The 25348-nt window shown below is 36.7% G+C and overlaps 2 protein-coding genes across 11 annotated transcripts in view; one reads left to right on the top strand and one right to left on the bottom strand.

Moving 5' to 3' along the window:
* The window catches only part of PLPPR5 (phospholipid phosphatase related 5), a 219001-nt gene extending 199177 nt beyond the window's left edge, over positions 1-19824 (top strand). For both annotated transcript variants that reach the window (XM_045036261.1, XM_023258933.2), the window contains one exon: positions 19095-19824. In XM_045036261.1, coding sequence (XP_044892196.1) covers positions 19095-19127 — 33 coding nt within the window. In that variant the 3' untranslated portion in view covers positions 19128-19824. The remainder of the gene's footprint in view (positions 1-19094) is intronic.
* Positions 1-25348, bottom strand: part of SNX7 (sorting nexin 7) — a 311909-nt gene that overhangs the window by 9435 nt on the left and 277126 nt on the right. For 7 of the 9 annotated variants that reach the window (XM_045036260.1, XM_045036250.1, XM_045036252.1 and 4 more), the window contains 2 exons: positions 24741-24810; positions 5598-5688 (listed from right to left, as the gene is read on the bottom strand). The gene's annotated coding sequence lies outside the window, so the exon portion shown is untranslated. Of the gene's footprint in view, positions 1-5597; positions 5689-10040; positions 10118-24740; positions 24811-25348 lie in introns of all 9 variants that reach the window. The other 2 variants (XM_045036251.1, XM_045036253.1) reach the window with 2 other exon arrangements.

Below are 25348 nucleotides of genomic sequence, written 5' to 3'. Positions count from 1 at the left end.
AAGACAGCACTTCCACTTGCCACCACTTTGGGTTTCACCATTGAATTTGGGGAGGACACAAGCATTGCCTATAGCACGGGTTATCTAACTATCCCAATGATTCACAGTGGAAAAGGGCTAACTGCTAGCCAGGCATCACTAAGAAAACTGTCCCCTTACTGTCACCCCCAGAAACATGCTGACCTCTCATCTGTGACATTTGCCTGTCTTCTCCTCAGAGATTTCTCTTATTTATAATGAATGAATAAGGAGTAGATTGGCATTCCTTCCAAGGATCTTCCTGGGGCAGGCTGCATTCATCATAGTAGCAAAGCTCTGAGCCCTTTTGTCTTTTCCCTCTGCTTTTCTCATAGTAAAATGCTGGCATTCAGATTTGCGTAGGCAAGCACATGAAAATAATAATGTGTGCATATGCATTATTGATTTTAACTGATGCTATACAGAAAATCTAAGGAGAGGAATACTTTAGCAAAAGAACAAAAACATTTTTAAATAAATATGAAGATAGATGGGATTTGATAGAAAAGGGTATACTTCTAATAGATCTAAGAATTCATGTCTACATAGTTTTATTAAGGCAGTTAGACAAGCCACGATAATCACTTATATCTAATTTGGGATAATTTCTAGAGTTAACTTAGTGAATATAACCTGGTATAAAGGATGCTTTTTGAGAAAATAATTTTATTTCTATCTAAACCTAGGCATTATTTTTTCTTAGATTATATGATCTAATCAAGTGGATCAAAAGGAATTCCCTTTTGCCAACGACACAAAAGGGAAGATAACTATAGGGGTAATTTACAAGATTACAGTTTTGCCTTTTAGGTAAAGGGCTTTTCACCAACCTGTACTACCCAAGAAATTCATACTATAAAAGCACACTGTAACAGAAGCTTCACTTGAACAAAAGTGGTTAGCAGTGGTGACAGTTCCAAACATCTAGAAATGTCATAATGAGTGGATATTATTACAGGTAGAAATTACCATGTTTAATTCCTGTGGCTATCTCAAAGGGAAATAATATGGATAGGAAAACCCTAAGGGAATTCACAATGACCCAGAGAAGCATATGCATTGACCTTTACATTTACTGTTTTGCAGATAATAAAATCACAAGGGTCGAGGAGAGCCTGACTTGAATTTTAGGCAGAATGGGAGTGGGAGACAGATGGAAAGCCAGGCTTCTACAGCTGGAAATTTTGAGTTTGAAGCCTGGTGTGGCCACATAATAACTAGGTGGGATAAAACAAATTACTCCTCCTTACCTGAACAATTGGTGCAATAATGATTCCCTTTTAGGGTAACTGTTGGAATTAACAGATCACAAATAAACTTCTTGGCACATTGTGGGTGGTTAACACAAATTAGTTCCCCCCTGCAACAGTGATTCCCTTAATTGGATTTTCATCTTTTCTCAGACTAAGAAATCCCTACAGGTGTATTTCACGGACTTAAAAGTTTATACAGATTATCTATGTCATACATAGCACATGTGGCAGAAAATATTATAGCTTAAAATGTTGCATCTATTAGTGTCATAGCAAATAGCCAAACAATCCTGTGGTTTCTTGCCAAGACAGATATGATTATACATTACCATGCTCTCTGTGATAAATTCCTTCGAGGTTTCAGAATGCTATGCATGAATAACTATGGCAATCTAATTTAGGATTTAGTTGCTTTTCTATAATGCAAATCTTTGTTTTACAGAACTGCTGAACTGTAGTATAAATGTTACATAAGACCTTGTCAAAACAACTTTATTAGTGATTAGATATTGGAACAGTTAGTGAAACTAAATATATTCATATTTTAGGCATTTCTTCCTCAATCTAAGCTTTGAGCACTCATGAAAAATATTTGAAGTAAATGAGTGTTTGCATGCTGTACTCTGTCCTCATTTGTTAAGTTTAATTTGCTTTAAAAAAAAGCCAATTGAGGATGGACATTCCATCAGGCATCAACATTTTAGGTCAGAAAAACTAGCATATTCTGTTATTACTTTGGCATTGTCATTTTTCCTATTTGTGCTTCCGTATATTTAGTATTTTTTCCACACTATTAATAATTACTAATATATTACACCAGGAATAAAAGCCAGATTTTTTTTTCAGTTATATAAATGGCCTTTTATAAAAGCATCTTTTCAGTAAATTACTTTTGAATATAAACATGCTTCCTCATCTCATTTGTGTGAATGAATATAAAGTTGATGACTGCATTTTTAAATTAAATGATTCCTATAGTCATCAGTTAAGGAGAGACTAAAACATGATGGATCAAAAAATCATTCTTGACACACACAGTTATACATGGGGAACTGCTCCCATCCATTCATTCCCCTCTTCTCTCAGATTCATTCCTGTATGGTGGTCTGTCCTAGGGATATTTATGGAGGCCTTCAAAATGGAGCAGGAGCGCCATGACATTATGAAAGTTTTTTGTACAGAAAAATGTAAAATGTTATTTTGCTAAAACCAGGAAAATAAATAATGAACTCATTCACAGTCTTATGAAACAACCATAATTTTTTGTTGTTTCTGTTAAAGAAGCAAGTAATTTGTATATATTGTTTAAAATGTGAAAGTCTGGGCAAGCAAGACAAAAGTGGGTAACAGTATCCATATACTAACCACAATGATCACTGGAAACGTTTTCTAAAAGTAGCCTTGATGACCCCATCCATAAGTGTATGTGTGCATTTGTGGATAGTATAGGATCTCCCTGGATGTTCTTTTCTGTAGCCTGGTTTTGCTTGCACAACCATAGATATGGTTAGAGTCAATAAATATAATACTCGTATCAGCATAATAGCAAAAGCTAATCTTAAGGGGAGCCTAATTTGTGCCTGCAAAGAACTTCACACATAAAACATCATTTTAGTTTTTATAGAAACCATTTGAGTATATCTTATTTTTCTCTATTTTACAGAGAAAAGAGACATAGAAAGGTTAAGTTGCCCAAGGTCACACACCTAGTCTGTGTTCTGAAACAAGAATACAGAATTGTATCTTCAACTTTCCATTTCCAAATATGTTTCATATTTATCACTTCAGAGCTAAAACTCATAATCACTGTGCTATACAATATCATACAATTACACTGAAAAAGTTCTAATTCATACAAACTAACCATTACCTTTGTTAGGCATGGAGAATTCTTTCCACTTCCAATTTCCCATAATTATAAACAGTACTAGGGTAAACATCTCTACAACAGATATCTTGGCAGTTGCCATTAATAATTTATTAAAGATATATTCATAGAGTCAGAAATGCTGGAAAAGCAAGGATGAGTACTCTTCAGGCTGTTGGTTTGACTCATATCTTTATGTCCTCTCCAACAATGGAGAATATTATTTTTAATAATCTTTACCAATCTCATAGGTCAAAAATATATGAAGTACTTCATTTAATTTGTATCTTTTAAATACCCTCCCATATATTTATTTGATATTTTTCCTTTGAAACAAACATTGAAGCAGTAATTCAAGAATTGACAAACCAAACTCTAGATACCACTTGGCCTTTAGACTTAATTCACAATGTAGCTAATGGTCTCAATATACTCCCCCCCCCCCCACTGGGGTTTATTAAAGGCATACTTTACATTCTATAAAATTCTCTTTTTTAGCATACAGTTTTATGAGTTTTGTCAAGTGCATGCCATTGTATAATCACCACCATAATCAAGTTATACAACATTTCCATCACCCTAAAAAGTTTCTTCCTTTCCCTTGGTAGTCAACCCCTCTTTCAACCCCTAACCTCTGCAATCACTAATCTGTTTTCTGTTTCTACAGTTTTGCCTTTCCCAGAATATAGTATAAATGGACTCATATACTATGTAGCCTTTTGAGTCTGACTTTTTTCACTTGGCATAATGCATTTGACATTCATTCCTATTATTACCTACATCAATAGGGTCTTTTTTTTTCCTTTTTATTGTTGAGTAGTATTCTGCCTTATTTATGTACAATTTTTTAATACATTCACTATTTGAAGAACATTTGAATTTTTTAAAGCTTTTCACAATTATAAATAAAGCTAATATAAAAATTCATGTACAGGTTTTTGTGTGTATATGTATTTTTCCAAATCTTGGATAAATACCTAGGAATAGGAATTGTGGTTTTAGGGTAAATGTATATGTACATTTACCAAAAATTTCCTAAGTATCCGTGTCATGGTTCATGGTATTTATGGTTTTGAATGGGTCTGAAATGAATCTTGATGTGGCTCATCCAGTTTTCACTAACTGGTACCTTCTGGTGAAAATAGGCAAGTTTAATTTTTGTATTTTTTTTTCAAATTTTTATTTAAAAACTAGTTAGTTAACATATAATGTAACATTGGTTTCAGGAGTAGGATTTAGTGATTCATCACTTTATGTATAATACCCAGGGCTCAACACAAGTGCCCTCAGAATAGGCAGGTTTTAAAATGAGGAGTTTTGGGGTCCCTGGGTGGCTCAGTCAGTTAAACGTCTGACTTTGGCTCAGGTCATGATCTTGTGGTTTGTGAGTTCGAGCCCCGCGTGGGGTTCTGTGCTGCTAGCTCAGAGCCTGGAACCTGCTTCCGATTCTGTGTCTCCCTCTCTCTCTGCCCCTCCCCTGTTTACGCTCTGTCTCTTCATAATAAATAAACATTAAAAAATTAAAAATACATAAATAAAATGAGGAGTTTTAATTAGATCCTGATTATACAAGAATTTATCATACACTTCATCCACTACCCACATCCTCTGATTCTTCCATCAAGTAGATTTGCTTTAGCAAATCTAAAGCATTTAAAAAAGTTAAAAAGAAATGAAATAAATAAGAATCCAATTAGTTAGGTAGATTAAAATACCAGTGTAAAATAAGGCCTGGGTACAATGGATGAGTTACCTTTTTTTAATCATCATCGGTTATATATAGTAAAATCTTATTTGCAATTAGATTTGTAATATATGAAATATGTAACAAATGTCAAATAAGGAGCATTATGGTACATTTCCCAGGATTCATGAGCTTACAGTCTAATGGGGGGATAGATAATCTTATAAGCAAATACAGAACAGGGTGGTGATGGCTATGCTGGAGGAGGACATAAAGGGAGATCTACCCAAACATAGCAATGCTTGCAGCGTCTTCTAAGGGGACATCTGAAGAACTGTTAGCTAAGTGAAGAGATGAGAAGAATGTTCCAAATAGAGGAATCAGCTTGCACAAAGATTTTGTTTGGCAGGTGAGATAAGAACAGAGGCAAGAAATTTGAGGGTGCCGTTAAAGAGTGTTCAGGTGGGGTCCAGAATGAGGGTAAAAGAAATAGAATTAAGAAGGGGCAAGTGGGCTGGGCCAGATGGACAGATTAATGGTTGAGAAATTTCAAAAATGGCCAAAGAAACTTTGTAGTATGAAGGAGGTAGGACAGGAGGTAAATTGGGATTTTACATTTCTGATGTGGTTGATGGTTGGGAATATAGTCGGGAATGTGTATCCTACAGTATGGTGGACAGGTCATTAGAGTTAGGGAGGTTAAGGAACATCAGCTAGAGAACACAGATACCCACATCCACCAAGTACGTAAACCCATTAACATTAATAGACTCACCTGGAGTTTCATGCCATTGTGCTGGAAAACACTGAGTTCAAGTGAAACTGAGTCTTTGCTGCAGATCTCAACACCTTTATGTACTGTGAGGCTGTAGGCAAGGAATATAGGGAGCAGTTATTCCCAGAAGTGTTTGAATACAAAGATTTTATTTTGGGGGAAATCATTCAGGATTACTGCTTTTTTTTTTTTTTTTAAAGGCAGTGCACTTTTTACCAGAGAAATGGTAATGTTTTTAAACAGAATTTTTATATACCTAACAGTGTTTACACTGCTAACCAATCACTTTTCTACAACTTTAGGCAGTGGTTCTCAGACTGGTATAAAAGAGATTCCTTACCTTACACCATTTGCAAAAAGGGCACATTTCTGAGAAGCATGCCCAGAAGGCCTGGGCAAATGTGGGCCTGGGAATCTATAGTGTATCAGCCACCTCAGGTGATGTGGATACAGACCCAGCATTGGCCTAGATCCAGCTGGGCCTGCCAATCTTCTGAAACAGTAGTTTTCAATATTAGCTACACATTAGAGTCATCTGGAGAGTCTTTAAAACTACCATTGACCAGGCCACACCTCCGACCAATTAAATCCAAGTCTCTGGTGTGGTATCAGTATTTTTTCTTAAAGCCCCCCAGGTGATTCCAGAATACAGCCAAGATTGAGAACCCATGCTTCTAAATATTCATTGTGGAAAGACTTAAACTCCCTAGCTCCTCGGGACTTGGAAATACGTCATATGATCTATAGCTAATGCTCCAGTAAAAGCCTGGCCTGCCTCTGGTTTAATTAGCTTATCAGTGAAAGCCGCCTGGAGAGTTCTCCTTTCTCTGGAGGGTTACGATTCTCTCAGAAAGTAGCTTTTAGCCCCTGTCTCCAAATAGTACAAAAAAGAAATTCCTGAAGAGAAACAAAATTCTGAGCTCATGTTAAACTCTGAACTGAAAAAAGAACTATGGCAAAGGAAGAAATGGTTCAAAACAATCCTCTTTCCCAAAAGAACTCTGGTTTTATCACATTTCAACTTTTATGCCTTCATAACCCCAACTTCTTAAAACATGAAATGGTTTAAAATGAATTTTTCAATCCGTTTCATGGCTAAGTTTGAAATTCTCTAGTAATTTTTTCTCAGGCGGACCTAACATTATTTCTCTTTTACTAAAAATACCAGCTTCCCAGTCCACCAGAAGGAAAACTGAATATGACCAAGTAGGGTTCTAGAGAACACACTCCAAGCATTACTCCTTTTCCTCCATCTCTTTTATGCCCACTTTGCCTTCCTCAAGGGATACAATGAACAAACAAAGGACGCAAGTAGCGAACTACAATATTTAGGGGCTGGCATTCACCTACCTTCCCCTGATAAAATGTAGGCTGCATCTATATAGCTTCAGAATCGTTGATTATTATAGGACCATGATTCTTTGTCCTAAACCTTGGTGAGATATGTTTTCCAGGATTCAAAATATTTTCTATTTTAGGGCAAAATACTGTGTGTTCAGTTACACAAGCAGGGTCTTGGGCAGCAAAGATAAATATTTCCATAGCACAACATAGGGTATATATCACCTCAGAGCAATTCACATTTGGTTTCGCCCACCAATTCACATTGGTTTGCACCAATCTTGTAAGATAACATTTGGTTTTAAAGTTTGTGCGGACATTAGAACTGTAGACTACAGCACTGTGAAATTCCAACCAATTATCATGTATATTTTTTCCTTTGTATTTTTTCTTTCTCTTTTTTCTTTTTCTTTTGTTGCCCTAGCTTTTATAGACAATTATATATGTTTGAGTAGAGACAAGGACCTTTGTGCATATAATCTCATTTAATCTTAACAAGAATCCACTCAAATAGGCATTATTATTTCCCTTTCACAGATGAGAAAGCTGGGTCTCTGAAAGGTTAAATTGCTTGTGAGAACCTCCAATGTTATGGAGCCCACATTCAACACTTGACATTCATACTACTTGACTGCAGCATCCACTGTACCTCACAGCTTCCTTACCAGTAGACCTGAAGACAGGAATCATTGAATTAAAGACACTGTATGCACAGATCTCAAGTTGCAACCTCAATTTACGTTTAGGTTAAAAACCTAAGCTGACTGCTGACAACCTCCTATTAAAACACAAAAGCTGTTTATAATCACCTTGAAAAAAAGAAAAACTGAACAGTATTGAACCTCAGCATTTGGTTCAATAATATAACACAGAACTTTAAGGAAACTAGTACTTTGTCCAAGTAAATAAGTCAATATTAGATAAACATTTAAATAATGAAAGAAACACATTTTGTAGGTGTCCCAAATTCAACCTATTGAGAATGGTCAAGAAGAAAATTCACAGGGAAGGTCCTTTAAAGACTGTCTTGCAAGGCTCTTCAGCTGGATGCTGGGAATAAGCCACTGTGAACATCTTCAATTAAGGCAATAAACGTATGTGCGCTACAGCGCACTGGTGTTGGAGTTGGGTTGCAAAGCTAAGGCAAATACAGAAAAATGTCCTTCTGTGCAGGTTCTAGTACATCCAAAATTCTAGGTACTTGATTGTTGTTATTATTATTATTTTACCCCTCAAATGTATTTTATTTTTTAATTGATTTTTCACTTCATGGGAATTTGACATTCCTCAACCAAATAGCCCTTAATAATAATGGGGTTTTGGGGGTTGTTTTCTTATCTGAAGTGCTCTTTTGGCATTTCCCCCTAGTTTTTCAAAGCGAAATGGTGAGTGGCACATCTTGTCAGGTGACAAGTCATTGCCACATTGTCATAAGCAAATGATCATTTGTTTTAAATGGTGTTTAAAAAAAATCAGTATAATTCTACAAAAGGAAGGATACAATAAATAGAAAAAATAGAAATTCTTCTGTAGAACTTAGAGCTTCAAAAGTTGACATACTCTATAGACTTTAGAATTTACCAAATTGAAGAATCCAAAACTACTGTTCTCAGGAATAAGTGCTTGTTTTTCCATGGGACCTCTGCACTCAAGGACTGGATTCAGTATTTGGCATGTTGATTTGCTGTGGACTTGAGTGATCACTTTCTAATGGATATAGCACATTTTAATCTTCAACTCTCTGGGCTCCAATTCTGCCATCTCTACTCTGCATGTGTAGTTGTGAAAGGCAGTAATTGCACTGATCAGTTACATGACCACTTTCTTCGCGTGACTGTGAATGCAACTTCTATGCATGAGTTTCTGGTTTGTGTACTACATGTTTGCAGTATTATCTCTTACTAGTATTTTAGTATTGCAGATTAAGAATTCAAACAGATTAAAAGGAGAAAACCCATTGTTACCTAGTTTGCCTCATAAGAAGTCCATTTCTCAAGACAGGTAACCTGATAATAACAGATGCAATTCTGGCTTTTTATGTTACTAAGAAAGATGCTGAGGGAAAGTGAGCACTGCCATAACTTCCTGCATAGGAATTATTCCATTTGCATATTTCAAATTACCCATTTACATACATTGTGGATGTAATTTTTATAACAGAATCATAGTGTCTTATGGATGGTAAGGACCTTAAATAATTACCCTTATTCTTTCTCTGGATTCCTTCAGGGGAAATCACCCCTATGCTAGAAGAGAATTAATCTTAGTTTTTAAATCTCACTGAAATAAGTAATCCATCTCCTTCATTCTATGGTGTGGGTTCATTTGCTCTTAGACAGTGAAATTAATGAACAGATGGCCCCATGCTCTCTGTATACTCCTTTCATGTACTTAGAACCTGTTATTAAATTTCCCCTTAATTTTCTCCTCCCTATGCACAGTCACTTTAATGTTTTATTTTCATCTGTTTAATCTGTGTGCTAATGACAACCTTCAGATGATAAGCCCCAAGCAGAATCCTTCTAATTCCAGTCAAATAGAAAAAAAAAGTCATCTCAAAAGTTAAAACTTAAGTGTGATGTAAAGCTAAAAGGGTGCTAATTGGAAAAAAGCAGGAGACTTGGGATCTAAAAATGTAGTCCGTCTGGAAACTGTAATTTAACTTGGTAATGACTTAGCGTAATGAAAAGGGTAATATTGTTTGTACTTGACAAGCGATGAAAGAGAATCTCATGGCCACCAAAACATGATTTTTAAACTCCCACCCTGAACCCAATATTTCCTAGTTCTCCATAGCACACTTAGAGTTACACATCCGATGCCTTATTTCTAACATGTTCTCACGCCCCTGTTTGGGGCAGTCCCGGTTTCAGCCTGCTGCTCCTTGTGTATTATTAGCAACTCTTTTCCCTCAATATGTCTGGGTTTAGATGGTAATTTACAGGTTGCCCGATAGTCATTGCACACTCTTTGTCACTCTCTTCAGCTTGTATTTGTCACTTGGTTTTTCCTCTGCCTCTGTCCTGCCTTGCATTGATTATCAGTGATTTATTTCCAATACTTTCTTTGTTTTATTAAGGTCTTTTAATATTTCAGTTCTACCTTCCAAGGTGATGGGTGTCTCCTTCACTTAGGATCATCTTCAGCAAATTTAATGAGCCATGCAGACACTTGATTATCTAGGTCAAGGGAACAATGACACTTAGGCCAGTGGCCTTCGGAACACCATCCATTCTCTCTCTTTTATCTCCTGTCCTTTACTTCTGTCACTTTTTCACTCCTTCCCTACCACCATTGCCATTGAGTGGTTAATCTTCAATTTATATCTTAACATCTTTCCAGCAATTACTATGTGCTAGGTCCTGTCCAGAGGTATGACAATCCTGCCAGTTTTATACTAAAACATGTGTATCAGATTGTTTTTTATCAGTTCACAAGATTCAAGTCCCCATGGGGCCACTGGAAATACAATTACGATGTACTATTGCCACAGTTCTGATGGCTTTTATTCAATCAGAGTACATTATGTAAACTGTGACAATCTTTTTTGTCCTAAAGTCATGCTTGTACTTTTGTAAGGAAAAAAATCAAGAAAACTCAGAGAGGAGCTGCTGAGTTCCCCAACATTTTCATAATGCATTTTTTTATGAGAAATTACAGTTTCTATGGTGTTCTTGTTAGCGAAAAGGCAGCATGTTCTGCTCACGACTGATTCCTACTGATACTATTTTTCTCTAGGCTTAAGTGGGTCAAACCTAGAACATAATGCTGTAAGCACTAGTCAGTGATAACCTTCTAGTTCTGGTTTAATATGCCTACATTTGGTGACAATAAATTTTAATTTCTTCACACACATTTTCTAAGTGTTTTAACTAGTTTAGACACTAACCTGAAAAGAACTACATATACATGGAAGCAATCTCATGACATGCATTCATTACGTGAAATTCTATTTATGATGTCTTTCACATATAAAGAGTCAATACAGAAACTGCTATGAAAAACACTTAAAGCAGGTAATATGATAAAATTCTTTTGTAAATGTTGCAGTTATTGGTTAGGACTGTCAGGGATGTTACATCTTGACATAACCCTATAGGTAGCATAATTATGTCATATCAATTGTCCACTGTCATATTACAGCAGCCATGATTTGGCCTGCTACATGTTTGAATCCATTTAAATATTAGCCATTCCATAGGCCTTTTTTGTACATAGCTCTGTTGCTTTAAAGGAGGAGGAGAAGGAGGCAGGAGAAGAGGAGGAGGAGAAGGAAGGGGAAGAGGAAGAAGTCTAGGCCCTGTAAGGAATTTTATGATTGAAGTGAACAACCGAGGTTGCAGTCTATAGTCTGGACTCATGTATCAAAACTGAAGCATTTGGAGTGACATCACCGGAATGACAACACAGGTTGTTTCTGATCTTGCTCCCCCCGAGAAGAACCGACAACCGTTTAAGAACAAGACACCACTGAGAGAATCCCAGAACATGGGGGTGAGGCTGAAGTACCCCTGCTTTGCCACAGAGACCAAGATAGATTGCATTACAAGTGTAAGAAAAGCAGCTGCATGTTGGCCCCGCTGCTCCTTTTACGGGCCAGCACAGCGCCACCTGGAGAGGTCTCCCCTGAGCCTTCAGTTCTCCCAGGGAGCAGAGAACCCAAAAGGGACAACCAGCTGCCCCCAGCATTGTGGGCTGCTTTGCAGGGGTCCCTACTCTGATCTCACACCATGGAAACTGCAGGGGAATCAGATTCAACCCCTGGGGGTCTTCATGTGTTAGAGATGGGGCAGGGGGCTTGCAACAACCGGTAGCAACCAGCTCACGGATCTTAGCACACCAAATTCATACCTGCAATGCCCAGGTAGTAATCCCAAACAGCAGTTTTACTAACCTACAGAACCAAAGTGAGGACGCATTCTGACTAGGGAACTTGGCAGTGCAGATCTGCCTGATACAGATCCTCAGTTGAGGAGTTTTGCCAGCCCTGGAGCCTGGTTTCTCCACAGCCAGGTGAGAAACGAAGTGATAGCATCACCTATTACAGAGAGTTCTTCCAGCCCCCTTGGTCCAGAAAGGTGGCAACAACTCCTGGAAGCAGTGCAGCCCAGCTGTGCTTGCTCCGAGAGGTGGGCAGGCAGAGCAGACACAAAGCCAGCACTGAGCATGGAGGATTCCTGTGCTCTGCATAGGCAGGGGGATTAATTCACAGCCGAGACTGAGGGTAGCTTGCTCCTGGTCCCTCACAACCAGAGAGCATGTTTAAGAAATTAAGAGCAGCCTACAATGGTCCCTCCCCCTCCTATGTAGGCAAGGAAGCCGCAAAATAACCTCACCTGCTGTGAAGGGTGTGTTTTGGTTCTGTCTACCCAGAACGACTAGAGACAACTCCTGGAAGCTGTACAGCCCAGTAGCATTATGGCCAAGAAGCATGTGGGGAGAGCCAATAGTTTGCAGAGCAAAGCCACTGGCGTGTTAGGTCAGAGAACTTGGGGGTACAGGTCAGCTTGAGCTGTTTCTCCTGCTGTGCCCAGGCAGAGAATCTCATTCATACCCCACTCATCACTGAATATAGCCTTTAGTCTGTCCAACCAGGAGACCTAACCACAGCACATGGGAAGCTGCATAGCCTATTCAGTAGCCTTGTGCACAGAGTGCACAGCCTGTGGCTTGCCCCATCTGCAGAACAAAACTAGTGGTCTCAGCTGACCAGAGAATTCAGTGCACACTCTGGCCTGATTCAGGTTCCCAAGCAATTAGTTGTGTAGGCTGTGGGAAGCTACTTCTTAGCCCCATCAGCTACTGAATATGGTACCCAGTCCCAACCATCTAGAAAGCCTGACCAGCAGAGCCTACCCACAGCCTCACTTGGGTAGGGACCCAAGCCAGAAATCCTATCCAGCTGTTCTCACCAGTGGCATAACCACTCCATCCATGTCCTCAATTGCCTTGCCCCCAGATAGACCATAATAACAAGCTCCACCTGCCCAAAGACCTACCATCAGACAGAACCAGAAATCCAAACTGAGCTGACTGGTGAAGAACTGTCTCTGCCAAAACAAACCTGTAAATTCTGGAAGAGGAGCCCAGTTACTCAAATGTGCAGATACCAACATCAGGAATCAAGGATCACAAAAAATCAGGTATATATATGATACCACCAAGGAAACTCATAAAGTTTGAATAAATAACTCTAAAGAAATGGAAATCTACAAACTGCCAAAGAATTGAGAATAATCCTCCTAAGAATGTTAGTGTACTACATATTATAATTAAATCTAGTCATAGATTCTGCAATATGGTAATAGTGGTGTATTCAAAACTCTAGTTTAAAAGTTAAAAAATGAACAGAGTATAAATAAGCATAACTATAATCTTTTATTACAAAATATAAAACATATAACTTGTAATAGCAATAACCTAAAATGTCAAGGAGAGGAGAAATAAAGGTATAAAGGTTATAAATTCTATTCAAGTTAACTTGTTACCAGTTTAAAGAAGTTATAAGTTTAAGATATTTTATGCATGCCTCAAGGTAACTGTAAGAGAAAGTTCTGTAGAAATTACACAAAGGAATGCAATAAATAAGTTAAAGCATACTGATACCAAAAGAGGTCAAAACACAAAAATGGTAGCAAGGTAAAAGCAAGGAACAGTGGATCTATTTAAAACAATTAACAAAATGGCAATGGTAAGTTTTTACCTATAAACAATTGCTTTAAGTATAAATGGATTCAGTTCTACAATTAAAAGACATAGGAGGGCTGAGTGGATTTTTTTTTTTTTTAATATCTAAACATAGGCTGCTTACAAGGGCTCACATTAGCCTCAAAGACACTCAGGGCACCTGGGTGGCTCAGTTGGCTAAGCATCCAACTCTTGATTTTGTCTCAGGTCATGATCTCATGGTTCGTGGGTTTGAGCCCCACATCAGGCTCCACACTGACAGGACAGAGCCTGCTTGGGATTCTCTCTCTCCCTCTCTCTCTCCCTCTGCTTCTCTCTCTCTCTCTTTCTCAAAATAAATAAACTTAAAGAAAAGACACTAACAGACTGAGAGTGAAAGGATGGGAAAAGACTTTTCAAGCAAATGATAATTTAAAAGAGCAGAGGTAGTTCTGTTTATATCAGACAAAATAGACTTTAAGCTAAAAATGCTTAAAAAAGACAAAAAAAGGTCATTATATAAAGTGGTCAATACATCAATAATATATAAACATTTTAAGTATTTATATATCCAACATTGCAGTACCCAAATATATAAGGCAAAATTTAAAAAAGCTAAAAGTATATATAAACAGCAATACAATAATATTTGGGGATTTAAATATTCCACTCTCAACAATGGATAAGTCTTCCAGACGCAAGATAAATAAGGAAACAGCAGATTTTAATACTACAGACCAAATGGACCTAACAGACATATACGTAGCATTCTATCCAACAATATAGCAGAATACACATTCTTGTCAAGTGCACGTGGAACATTTTCTAGAATAGACTGTATATTTTGGCCACAAAACAAGTCTTAGAAAATTCAAGAACCTTGAAATCATACCAAGTATCTTCTCTGACCCACAATGGCATGTAACCAGAAATCACTAACAAGAAGAAAACTGGAATTCATGAACACATGGAAATTAAACAACACTTTCCAGAACAACCAATGGATCAAAGAAGAAGTTAAAGGAGAAGTAAAAAAGTTTCTTGACACGAAAGAAAATGGAACTGCAACATACCAGAATATGTGGGATGCAGCATATCAATTCTAAGAGGGAAGTTCACAGCAATAAATGCCTACATTAAGAGTTAAGAAAAATTCCAAATAAACAACCTAACTCACTTTAAGGAATTAGAAAAATAAGGACAAACAGCTCAAAGTTACAGATCGGAAATAATCAAGATGAAAGTAGAAATAAATGAAATAAAGAACAGAAAAACAATAGAAAGTATTAGCCAAATTAAGAGTTGGTTCTTTGAAAAGATAAAGAAAGGTGACCGTCCTTAGCTAAACTAACCAAGAAAAAAGAGAAAGGACCCAAATCAACAAAATTGTAAATGAAAAGAAGACATTACGATGGATACCACAGAAATTTAAAGACCATAAGAGCTACTGTGAACAACTGTATGCCAAGACTGAATCAGAGAGAAATAGAAAATCTGAACAGACCAATTATTAGTAAGGAGATTGATCAAAAATCTCCCAATGGTGAAAAGCCCAGGACCAAATCATTTCACTGGTGAATTTTACCAAACACTTAAAGAATTAACAGCAGTCCTCAAATTCTATCAAAAGATCAAAGAAGAGGAAAAAACATTCAAACTCATTTTATGGGGTGAACATTATCCTGGTAGTAAAACCGGAAAAGGATTTACTGGAAAAGACAACTCAAGGCCAATATCCCTGAGGTATATACATGCTAAAATTGTCAATAAAATACAGGCCTACTTCATTTTATTGTGATTCTCTTAATTGCAATTTAAAGATACTGTGTTTTTTAGGGGATTGTTTGCTTATTTTTACAAGTTAAAGGTTATTGGCAACCCTGCATCGAGCAAGTCTATCAGTGTTGTTTTTCCAACAGCATATATATGTCTCACATTTTCATAATTCTCACAATATTTCAAACTTTTTCATTATAATTACATTTATTATGGTGATCTGCAATTGGTGGTTGACTCACTGAAAGATCAGATGATGGTTAGCATTTTTGGCAATAAATTATTTCTTAATTAAGGTATGTACATTGTTTTTTAGCCATTATGCTATTGCACACTTAATAGTCTACAGTAAAGTATAAACATAACTTTTATATGTACTGGGAAACCAAAAACATCATTTGACTCACTCTATTGTGATATTTGCTTTGTTGTGGTTGTCTGGAACGAAACCTACAATATCTTCAAGGTATGCTTGTACTAGCAAACCGAATTCAGCAGTGCATTAAAAGGATCATTCACAGTGATCAAGTGGGATTTATCCTTGGGATGCAAGGATGATTCAACATATGTGAATCAATCTGTAACTTGAATGATACATCATATTAATAGAATGAAAGAAAAGAATCATATGATCATTTTAATAGACACAGAAGAAGATTTGACAAAATTCAGCATCCATTCATGATAAAATTCTTAATACATTAGGTATAGAAGGAACCTATCTCAACATAATAAAGGCCATATATTGCAAGCCCACAGCTAACGTCACACTCAGTGTAGAAATGTTGAACACTTTTTCCCTAACATCAGGAGTGAGACAAGTATACCCACTCTCACCATCCCCATTCAACATAGTCCTAGAAGTTCTAGCTAGAGCAATTAAGCAAGAAAAAGATATAAAAAGTATCAGAATTAGAAAGGAAGAAGTAAAATTGACTCTATTTACAGATGACATGATTTTATACAGAGAAAACCCTAAAGACTCAACCAAAAACTGTTAGATGTAAACAATGAATTTAGTAAAGTTGCAGAATGCAAAATCAACATATAAAAATCAGTAGATTTCTATACAATAACAATGAATTTTCTAAAAAAGAAATCAATCCCATTTATAAGAGCATCAAAAAATAATAATAAAATACCTAGGAATAAATTTAAGGAGGTGAAAGATCTCTACTGTGAAAGCTACAAGATGATGAAATAAATCAAAAAAGACACAAATGGGAAAGTATCTCATGTTCATGGATTAGAAGAATTAATATTAAAATGTGAATACTACTAACAAAAGCTATCTATAGATTCAGTGCAACCCCTATCAAGATTTCAATGGCATTTTATACAGAACTAGAAAAACACTTCTAAAATTTATATGGAAGTACAAAAGACCCCAAATAGCCAAAGAAATACTGAGAAAGCAGGAGGCATCACACATCCTTATTTCAAGCTATACTATAAAGAAATAGCCATCAAAACAGTATGAGACTGGCAAAAAAACAAATAGACCGATAGAACAGAACCAAGAGCTGAGAAATAAACCCAAGTGTATACAGTCAACTAATACTTGACAAAGGAGAAAAGAACAGTCAATGGAGAAAAGATAGTCTTTTTTTTTAAGTTTATTTTGAGAGAGAGAAAGGGAGCATGCGCATGTGCTAGCATGAGCAGGAGAGGGGCAGAGAGGAGCGAGAGAATCCTAAGTAGTCTCTACGCTGTTGGCACAGAGCCTGACAGCACTGGGTTCACCATGGGACTCTATCTCGCAACCCATGGGATCAGGACCTGAGCCAAAATCAAGAGCTGAACACTTAACCGACTGAGCCACCCAGGCACCCCAGATAGTTTTTTAAATAAATGATGATGGATGTTCACATGTTAAAGAATGAAACTGGACCTATACTTACACCACTTACAAAAGGTAACTTAAAATGGATTAAAGACTTGAATGTAAGACTTGAAGCCATGAATATCCTAGAAGAAAACATAAGAATAAAGTTCCTTGAGGAGTCTTGGTAATGATTTTTTGTATATGACACCTTAAGTATATGCAGCAAAACCAAAATTAAGCAAGTGCAACTACATCAAACTACAAAGCTTCCATACAGCAAAAGGAACTGTCAACAAAGTGAAAAGAAAACCTATGGAATGGGAAAAAATTTCAAGCCGTATATCTGATAAGAGGTTAATATTCAAAATATATAAAGAACTGATACAACTTAAAAAGCAAAAAACAAATAATCTAACTTAAAAATGGGCAAAGGACATGAATAGACATTTCTCCAAAGAAGATATACAAAAGGCCAACATATATATGAAAAGATACTCAACATCACTAGTCATTAGGGAGATGCAAATTAAAACAACAATGAGATACTACCTCATGCCTGTTAGAATGGCCGTTATCAAAAAGACAAGAGATGCTGGCATACATGTGGAGAAAAGGGACATCTTGTGCACCGTTGATGGGATTGTAAATTGTTGCAGCCATTATGGAAAGAAAACAAGATGGAGAATCCTCAAAAAATTCAAAACAGTACTATCACATCATCTACCAATTCCCCTTTTGAGAATACGTATAAAGGAAACAAAAACACTAATTCAAAATGGTATCTGTACCCCACATCGATAGCAGCATTATTTACAATAGCCAAGACATGGAAACAACCCTAAGTGCCCATTGATGGATGGATGTGTAAACAACTTGTGGTATATGCATACAACGGAGTATTATTCACCTTTAAAAATGAAGAAACCCTACCATGTGATAACATGGATGGAACTTAAAGGCATAATGCTAACTGAAATAAATCAGATAGGAAAGACAAATACCATATGATCTCACTTACATGTAGAACTAAAAAAATTTTAAAAATTAAAGAAAAACTACACTCACACACAGGAAAAAAAAAGATTAGATTTGGGCTATCCAAGGTGAAGAGTGTGGGGGACGGGGAATGGGAGGAAGGTGGTAAAAAGATACAAACTTCCAGCTGTAAGGTAAATAAGTACTGGGAATGAAATGCACAACATGTTGACTATGGCTAACATGGCTGTATGATACACAGGAAAGTTCTTGAGAGAGTAAACCCTAAGAGGTCTCGGCACAAGGGAAATTTTTCTTTTTTTCTTTTAGTTGTACCTATATGAGAAGGTAGATGTTAACTAAGCCTATTGTGGTGATCATTTCACAACATGTAAATCAAGCCATCATGCTATACACCTTAAACTTATACAGTGATGTATGCCAATTATTTCTAGAAAACACTAGAATAAAACTAGAAAAAAAATGAAGTATTTAAGGAGATCTTTGTCAACCAGCATAAGCCTTTCAGTCTGAGCATTTCACCAATTTGCTGTATTCCATCTGTCTCACAGGGAGCAATTAATCTGAACCTCCAACATACAACATTAAAATTCCATTAACAGTGAGCAGAATATTAATGTGTCTGGGGTTGCCATTTTTATCTCTCCAAATTTCAGTGTTAATTTTCAATATAACACCTTAATCTATTTGGTTAATTAAGAATATTGAATAAAATATATAATTAGCAATTACATGGACACAATAATACACAGAACTTAAATGTATGTTTCTGCAACTTAAAACATATCCGGGCTGCAATTTTATATTAAGCTAATGATTGTTTGTAAGAGCACTATATTTTTTACAAAGCCAGCTTTCCCAGGACTCTGATTTTGTAATTCCTTCTTTTTCAGAACCACATCACCGCCTTTGCAGAAGTCACATGATATTGAAGCAGACGGTTTGTCACTGCATTGGACATCATCCCTTTTCACCATCCATTCATAACACCCAAAGTTTGTTTGATTACAAAAGAAGTTTATAAAGTTGTCTAATAATTTTTATAATTTTAAAATCAGTGTCAACTTATCTGTTTCCCCCACTAGACTGTGAGCTCCTCAAGGGCAGGGCTGTGTCTTCTCTATATCCCCAGCACCTACAACAAAGCCTCGCACAAAGTAGGTGTTAAATAAAATGTGATGGCCGAATGAAAAAATTAATTCTTAAATAAAACATTCACTTTAGTTTCTCACAGAATCACTGAGACTATGTGAAAAGAACCTTTACACAAATCATATTGTGTAAGAAGTCCCTCCATTTGGGGCTAGTTAAGTTTTTTTAGTTCTTATACCTATTCAGCAGTATACCACGTTTCATTTGAAGTGGACTTTGAAAGTCATGGGGGTTTTATGTTATTATTCAGCATGACATTATTTCCATCCTAACAGATTTCAGTGTGTGAAGTTACTTTTAGAAAATATGTTCTATACTAAAATAATGTTTGCACATAATATTATGCTATATTTCACTTAAAATACCATTCATACTATACATTCTAAGACTGGTGCTTCTGCTTTTGAAGGGGAAAATGCCAATTTTTACTGTAATAAGTAATGTATCATAATTAAAAATTATTTATTTGGACTTTTGTTCCTGACAGTTGTGGTTTAATCGTTGACTTGTAGCTTTTGAATAATGCAGGCAGTATTTAGGATATTTTAAGTGACTAAATCCAGCAATGGTTGCTTCATATTGAGCAATTTTCCACTGATAAAAGCATCTCAAGAGGGGTGAAAGTCTCCATTCTTAGGCTTTTTACTAGTCAAGATTCCACATAATTTAAAACAGGAAGGAACCACACTCTGACACGAAATTTAGAATCTATAAATTCCAGAAATGTGGTTAACGCACTGTACTTTCCATTTTTATAGTACTTTATAGTTTACAAAGTACATTGTCATTTATAATTTTATTTAATCCTTACCGTAACCCTGTGTAATCATTGAAAATCGCTTTAGTTTGGTAAATAATGTGCCCAATTCCATACAACTAGTAGGAGGCAGTTAAAACTTAAATTCAGGTTTTCTGACCCTGAACTCATATTCATTTCAAATATACCACAGCTATTGTATCATTTTGGACACATCAAAACCTCTCAGAGTCCTGGATAACTACCTATGTTTAAAAAAAAATGAAGAAATACCAAAATATAGTTACAAGAGCTATGTTGTATTTTAAATATTTATGTTTTAAGAATGAACACTTTTCAAATATACAATTATATGGTAACCTAGTTTTAATTTTCTTTAAAAATAATGTCAAGAATCTAGATGTGAGGTCCTTTGTAAAATCAAAACCTAAATCAGATATCTCTCCTGCGATCCTTACCCCGTGCTCTAAACCCCAGCCCACAGGAGAGGCCCAGAGGACATACTCACACTGAGCATATGGAATGAAGGATGAGATCACGTCAATATAGGAAAGATGACAGGGCTAGAATTACACCATTAAATGTACTCCTTTACAATAACTTCACAATCTTTAAAGTGACCCTGGGTAGCTTTGTCGTATATGAGCAGTAGTTAATTGATTGAAATGAATCTTCCTAACCTTGACAGTATTAAAGGAAATAAACTTCAAATTTTCTCTGTAATTTCAACAGAAATCAGCAAATAAATAAAACCAAAGACTTGTCCATTATTCCCCAAATAGATTTTACTTGCTCTTTTCCATCACTAGGGGAATTAAAACACTTTTGTAGGGCCAAAGGCAGAAAAAATCAATATTTCTACCAAATTCAGACTTCTATAGAAATTCAACTTTGTTGGAAATTTAAAACACGAAAACGGTTAGAATGCCTTCATTCTCTTCAACGGCTTTTTTAGGCAATAACAGTAATGGGGAATTCACTTACAGGAAATGGATATGAAAAGGATGATTATAATGTCTTTGGAGGCAGGATTACCAGTAAGATTTCTGGAGTTAAATCAGTTCTATCGGTTCTGGAATCAGTTTTTCAAGTAGCCAATTTGGCATGTTTTTCCTGTTGGAAGCCTTAGCTACATATTCATATGCAAATGTTGTGTCTTTGCACCTTGCTAAACCTGGTCCAAATGCAAGAGTTATAATTTCCTCAGAAACCCAGATTTTATCCAGGATCAGAATAAAGTCATCTCTAATATTAAATGTCATGGGCCCAAGATTGGACATTGAATGATCCTGCCATGAAGGAAATCCGGGAGAATAAAAAGATACACATGCACAGGGCAAAAGCAGGCCAAGAGCCCTGAACCATGATGCTATAACTGAAAATAATGAAAAATATGTTTAATAAATTATTATTTTGTAAATATGTACATATGTAGTTTAGTAAAAGTAGGCAAACACATACTTTTCTGATAAAGACATCTTTTTATTCTACTTACTTGGGGCCCAGGTCAGTATAAATTGGTCAGCCTGAAAATTTTAGTAGTCTCTGTTTGCATGGCAGAAATTCTGCACATGTTTTATCTGATTCCTAAGATCATTTAAAAGGCTCTTTTATGTTAAAAGAGAGGTGAACCTTCTTTGACAGAGTTTGTCTTTTCCACTTATAACTGGGCCTCTCTTTTCTCAGGATCTATCCTAGCCAAATATCACAGTTACATTTACCATAGTTTCCTTTGTGAAAGAGCAGTAGGGGAAGACATAATTCTCTGCTGTGTATTGTATTTTTAAAATAAAATTTTAAAAATTAAAAAAATTAAGTTTTTTTTTGTAAATTCTTTCTTAAGGGTAATATGAATAAAGAATATGATGTTATTAATGTGATGGAAGTCAGATTGTCAGAGTGACTGGAGAATGTTTGCAAAGGGATAACAATGGCTGACATTAGACCAGTTCTCTGGGCAGCTACATCTCGTGGGCTATCCTGGGCTCTCTTAGCAACTTCCTTATTTGCAAATCAGAACCCGCTAGAAACTATCTGGGACACTGAGCAGGTATACGATCTACTATGTAATCTGCCTCCTATATATAAGCAGGTTGCTAAAGAATAGATGTAAATGATCTTATTCTTGTCTCTAGGGCACCATTTATTAAATTTTGATTGCATGTTTTAAAAAAGTTTCCCTGGACATATGCCAAATGGTTCTGTTTATGCCTTAGAAACATTAATCTCACAATTTGCCAGACATAGGCTTTGAAATGAATTTAGGAACTTTGGATTCTTTTAAAATATCAGTGAAGGAAATTTCTTCCAATTTTAAGTGAGTGATTCTCATCTAAGAAGAAAAAATAAGAGTATTTATGTTCTTCTCTATCCCCTTTAGATTATAGCTGGTTCTTAGTCTGATAAACCTTGGGACACGGTCAAGGTTTAATAAAAAAAAATTATGTCTCCCCCCCACGCCAAGCTTTATGAGCCATGGATGGTTACAGGATTTAAGTTCTAAACTCAGACTGACATTTTCAGATCTGTGGCCTTGCTCACAAAGACCTCCAGGTAAGAAAATATAGATGAGTAGACACACAACCACCTTTAGCGTTCAGACGAAAACTCAAAGTTCACGTCTCAAAGATGCTATCCCTCACAAACGCCATCCTGTGTCCTATTTACCTTCATATTATTGCATGTATAAATGTGTGTCCATTTTCACTTTGCTCTGAAATACTATCACTTGTACAAAAGAGGGAAAAAAAACCTTTCTTCCCAGGAGGATAAAAAAGGTATATTTTTAAATGATATTAGATACAGAAAAAAATATCTTTCCCAACTAGTGAGACACTTTGAGTATCAATCAAGCTTCTCTAGAGGTACTGCTCTTACTCAAGAAGGCCTTTCACCCTTCTTTCATTCAGCAAATAGTGACTGATTCTGTACACCAGATACTTGGCAATATGCCAAATAAACAGTGGTTGGAAAGACAGACCTGGTCCCTGCCCCTTCAGATTGAACAGTTCAGCAGAACCAACACTGATGTTACCCTAAGAGGTCTGCTTAAAGTTAGGGTGGGAGAATTGCCTTGGGGTTAGCCAGCTACCTACTCTCAGGACTAAGCAAAGAACACTTTTATAGATTACAGCAACAGCTAAGGTGGATAAAAAAAGAATTGCCTCCATAAACAACATTGTATAACTTGATTATTACTGAAATTAAAAAAAATTTTTATGTTTATTTCTGAGACAGAGACAGAGCATGAGTGGGGGAGGGGCAGAGAGAGAAGGAGACACAGAATCCGAAGCAGGCTCCAGGCTCCGAGCTGTCAGCACAGAGCCCAACACAGGACTCAAACCCACGGACCATGAGATCATGACCTGGGCCGAAGTCGGCCGCTCAACAGACTGAGCCACCCAGGCGCCCGTGACTATTACTGAATTTAAAAAAATGTAAAGTGCTATAATAATCAGCATTTGCTACCCCTCACAAATCTGTGGTTCAGTGGGTCCATTTTTTCTAATCTCACCTGGGCTCATTCATGCATTCGTGACCAGACTGGTAGCTCTGCTGACCTTGGCTAGACATTCTCACATACATTGGGGTCATCTGTAGGCTGGTCTAGGGTGGCTTCATTTGAGACAACGGAACTTTTCTCTCTGTGGTCTCTCAACCTGCCTCAGACTAGCTAAGGTCCTTCACATAGGGGGCCAAGACAGAGCAGAAGCATGCAGGCACTGACACATTGTCACTTCCATCTCATTTAGTTGGCCAAGGAAGTCCAAAGACCAGCCCATATACAAGGATTGGAGGAGCAGCTGGCAAGTCACATTGCAAAGAGGCGGATACAAAGATGGGCGGAGAATAAGGGCCATTTAGCATTCAATATACCATAAACTCTTAACACAGCTAAACCTTAAAAATGTTTAAGCAGTGCCCCCCTGAGCCGAGCTTTTGAAATTATTAAGGGAAGATTTTTTTCTAACAAGATACGCACAAGACACCCCCAAATAACAATAGAAAGCAAGCTCATTGTATGTGAGCAAAACTGGTCACCCATTTGTTGGTCACCAGTCACCCACTACACCCCAAAAATGTCTTTGTGATAAACTGGCTAGAGAATTACCCACCCAGTTCTTAACTGAAAGCAATGGGGATCTTGCTGAAGCTTTTCTAGATTTTCCCAGAAAGACTTTCTAGGTCTTCTCCTGTAGACAGTAATAAAGGAAGTAGTCATAATTTTATAAGAAAATGAAGAGAGAATAAAAGCACATGAGCAGAAAGAATAAAAAAGAAGTTGAAGCAAAAGAATAAAACCTGAAGAAGTAAAAAGAATAAGTGAAAATGAAAACCAGGTTATGAGTGATTGTGTGTATGTGTATTGTGTATGCACCTACTCGTGCAATTTTTATTTTCACAAATTTCAGTTACCATGGTGCTATGGACTGAATATTTGTGTCACCTAGAATTTGTATGTTGAAGCTTGGATCCCCAGTGTGATGTTATTTTGTGATGGGGATTTTGGATCATGAAGTCATAGGTCATGAGGGTACAGTCCTCTTGATATTGGTGCCATTATCATAAGAGACAAGAAAACTGTCTTCCCCTCTCTCTCTAAGGAAGAGAGATATGAGAAGACAGCTACCTGCAAACCAGGAAGATGACTTTCCTCAAACACCAGATCTGCAGCACCTTGATCTTGGACTTCTCAGGTTCTACAACAATAAATGATTATTGTTTAAGCCACACAGTCTATGGTCTTCTGTTACAGCAGCCCAAATTAAGACACTGTTTAGTTTAATTACCCCACTCCCCCATTAACAGGGTTCAAATTTTAGTTACCATGGTATAACAACTATGAGTTATTGCATAAAGTATTGCTGCTAGTTCTTTTGTTCTCAGATCGCAATGTGTACACATATGGATGATCATCAGTGACATTTTTAGAGCCTTCCAATGGTCACTGCAAATTTGTTATTTGGTTCATGCACAGACAACAAAGCATGCAACTGTGTTGATTCCTTGTCTCCCTGTGATAATTCCATGTGACATTTTTAAATGCATAATTAAAAGAAGGAAGCAGCCAACAAAGGTGGAAAGGCAGCAAAGAAGAAAAGGCAATAATGCTGAAAATGAAATGCACATCAAACATACATATTGTTGTAGAAGACTTAGCTGACCGGGAATGTCGACACCACCACCATTATCAGGGATCAGATCCATACCATTTCAGAAACCTTTACATTTATTCTG

The sequence above is a fragment of the Felis catus genome, chromosome C1, assembly GCF_018350175.1.
Source record: "Felis catus isolate Fca126 chromosome C1, F.catus_Fca126_mat1.0, whole genome shotgun sequence".
In the NCBI taxonomy this organism is placed as follows: domain Eukaryota; kingdom Metazoa; phylum Chordata; class Mammalia; order Carnivora; family Felidae; genus Felis; species Felis catus.
This window is presented reverse-complemented; position numbering and strand designations above follow the sequence as displayed.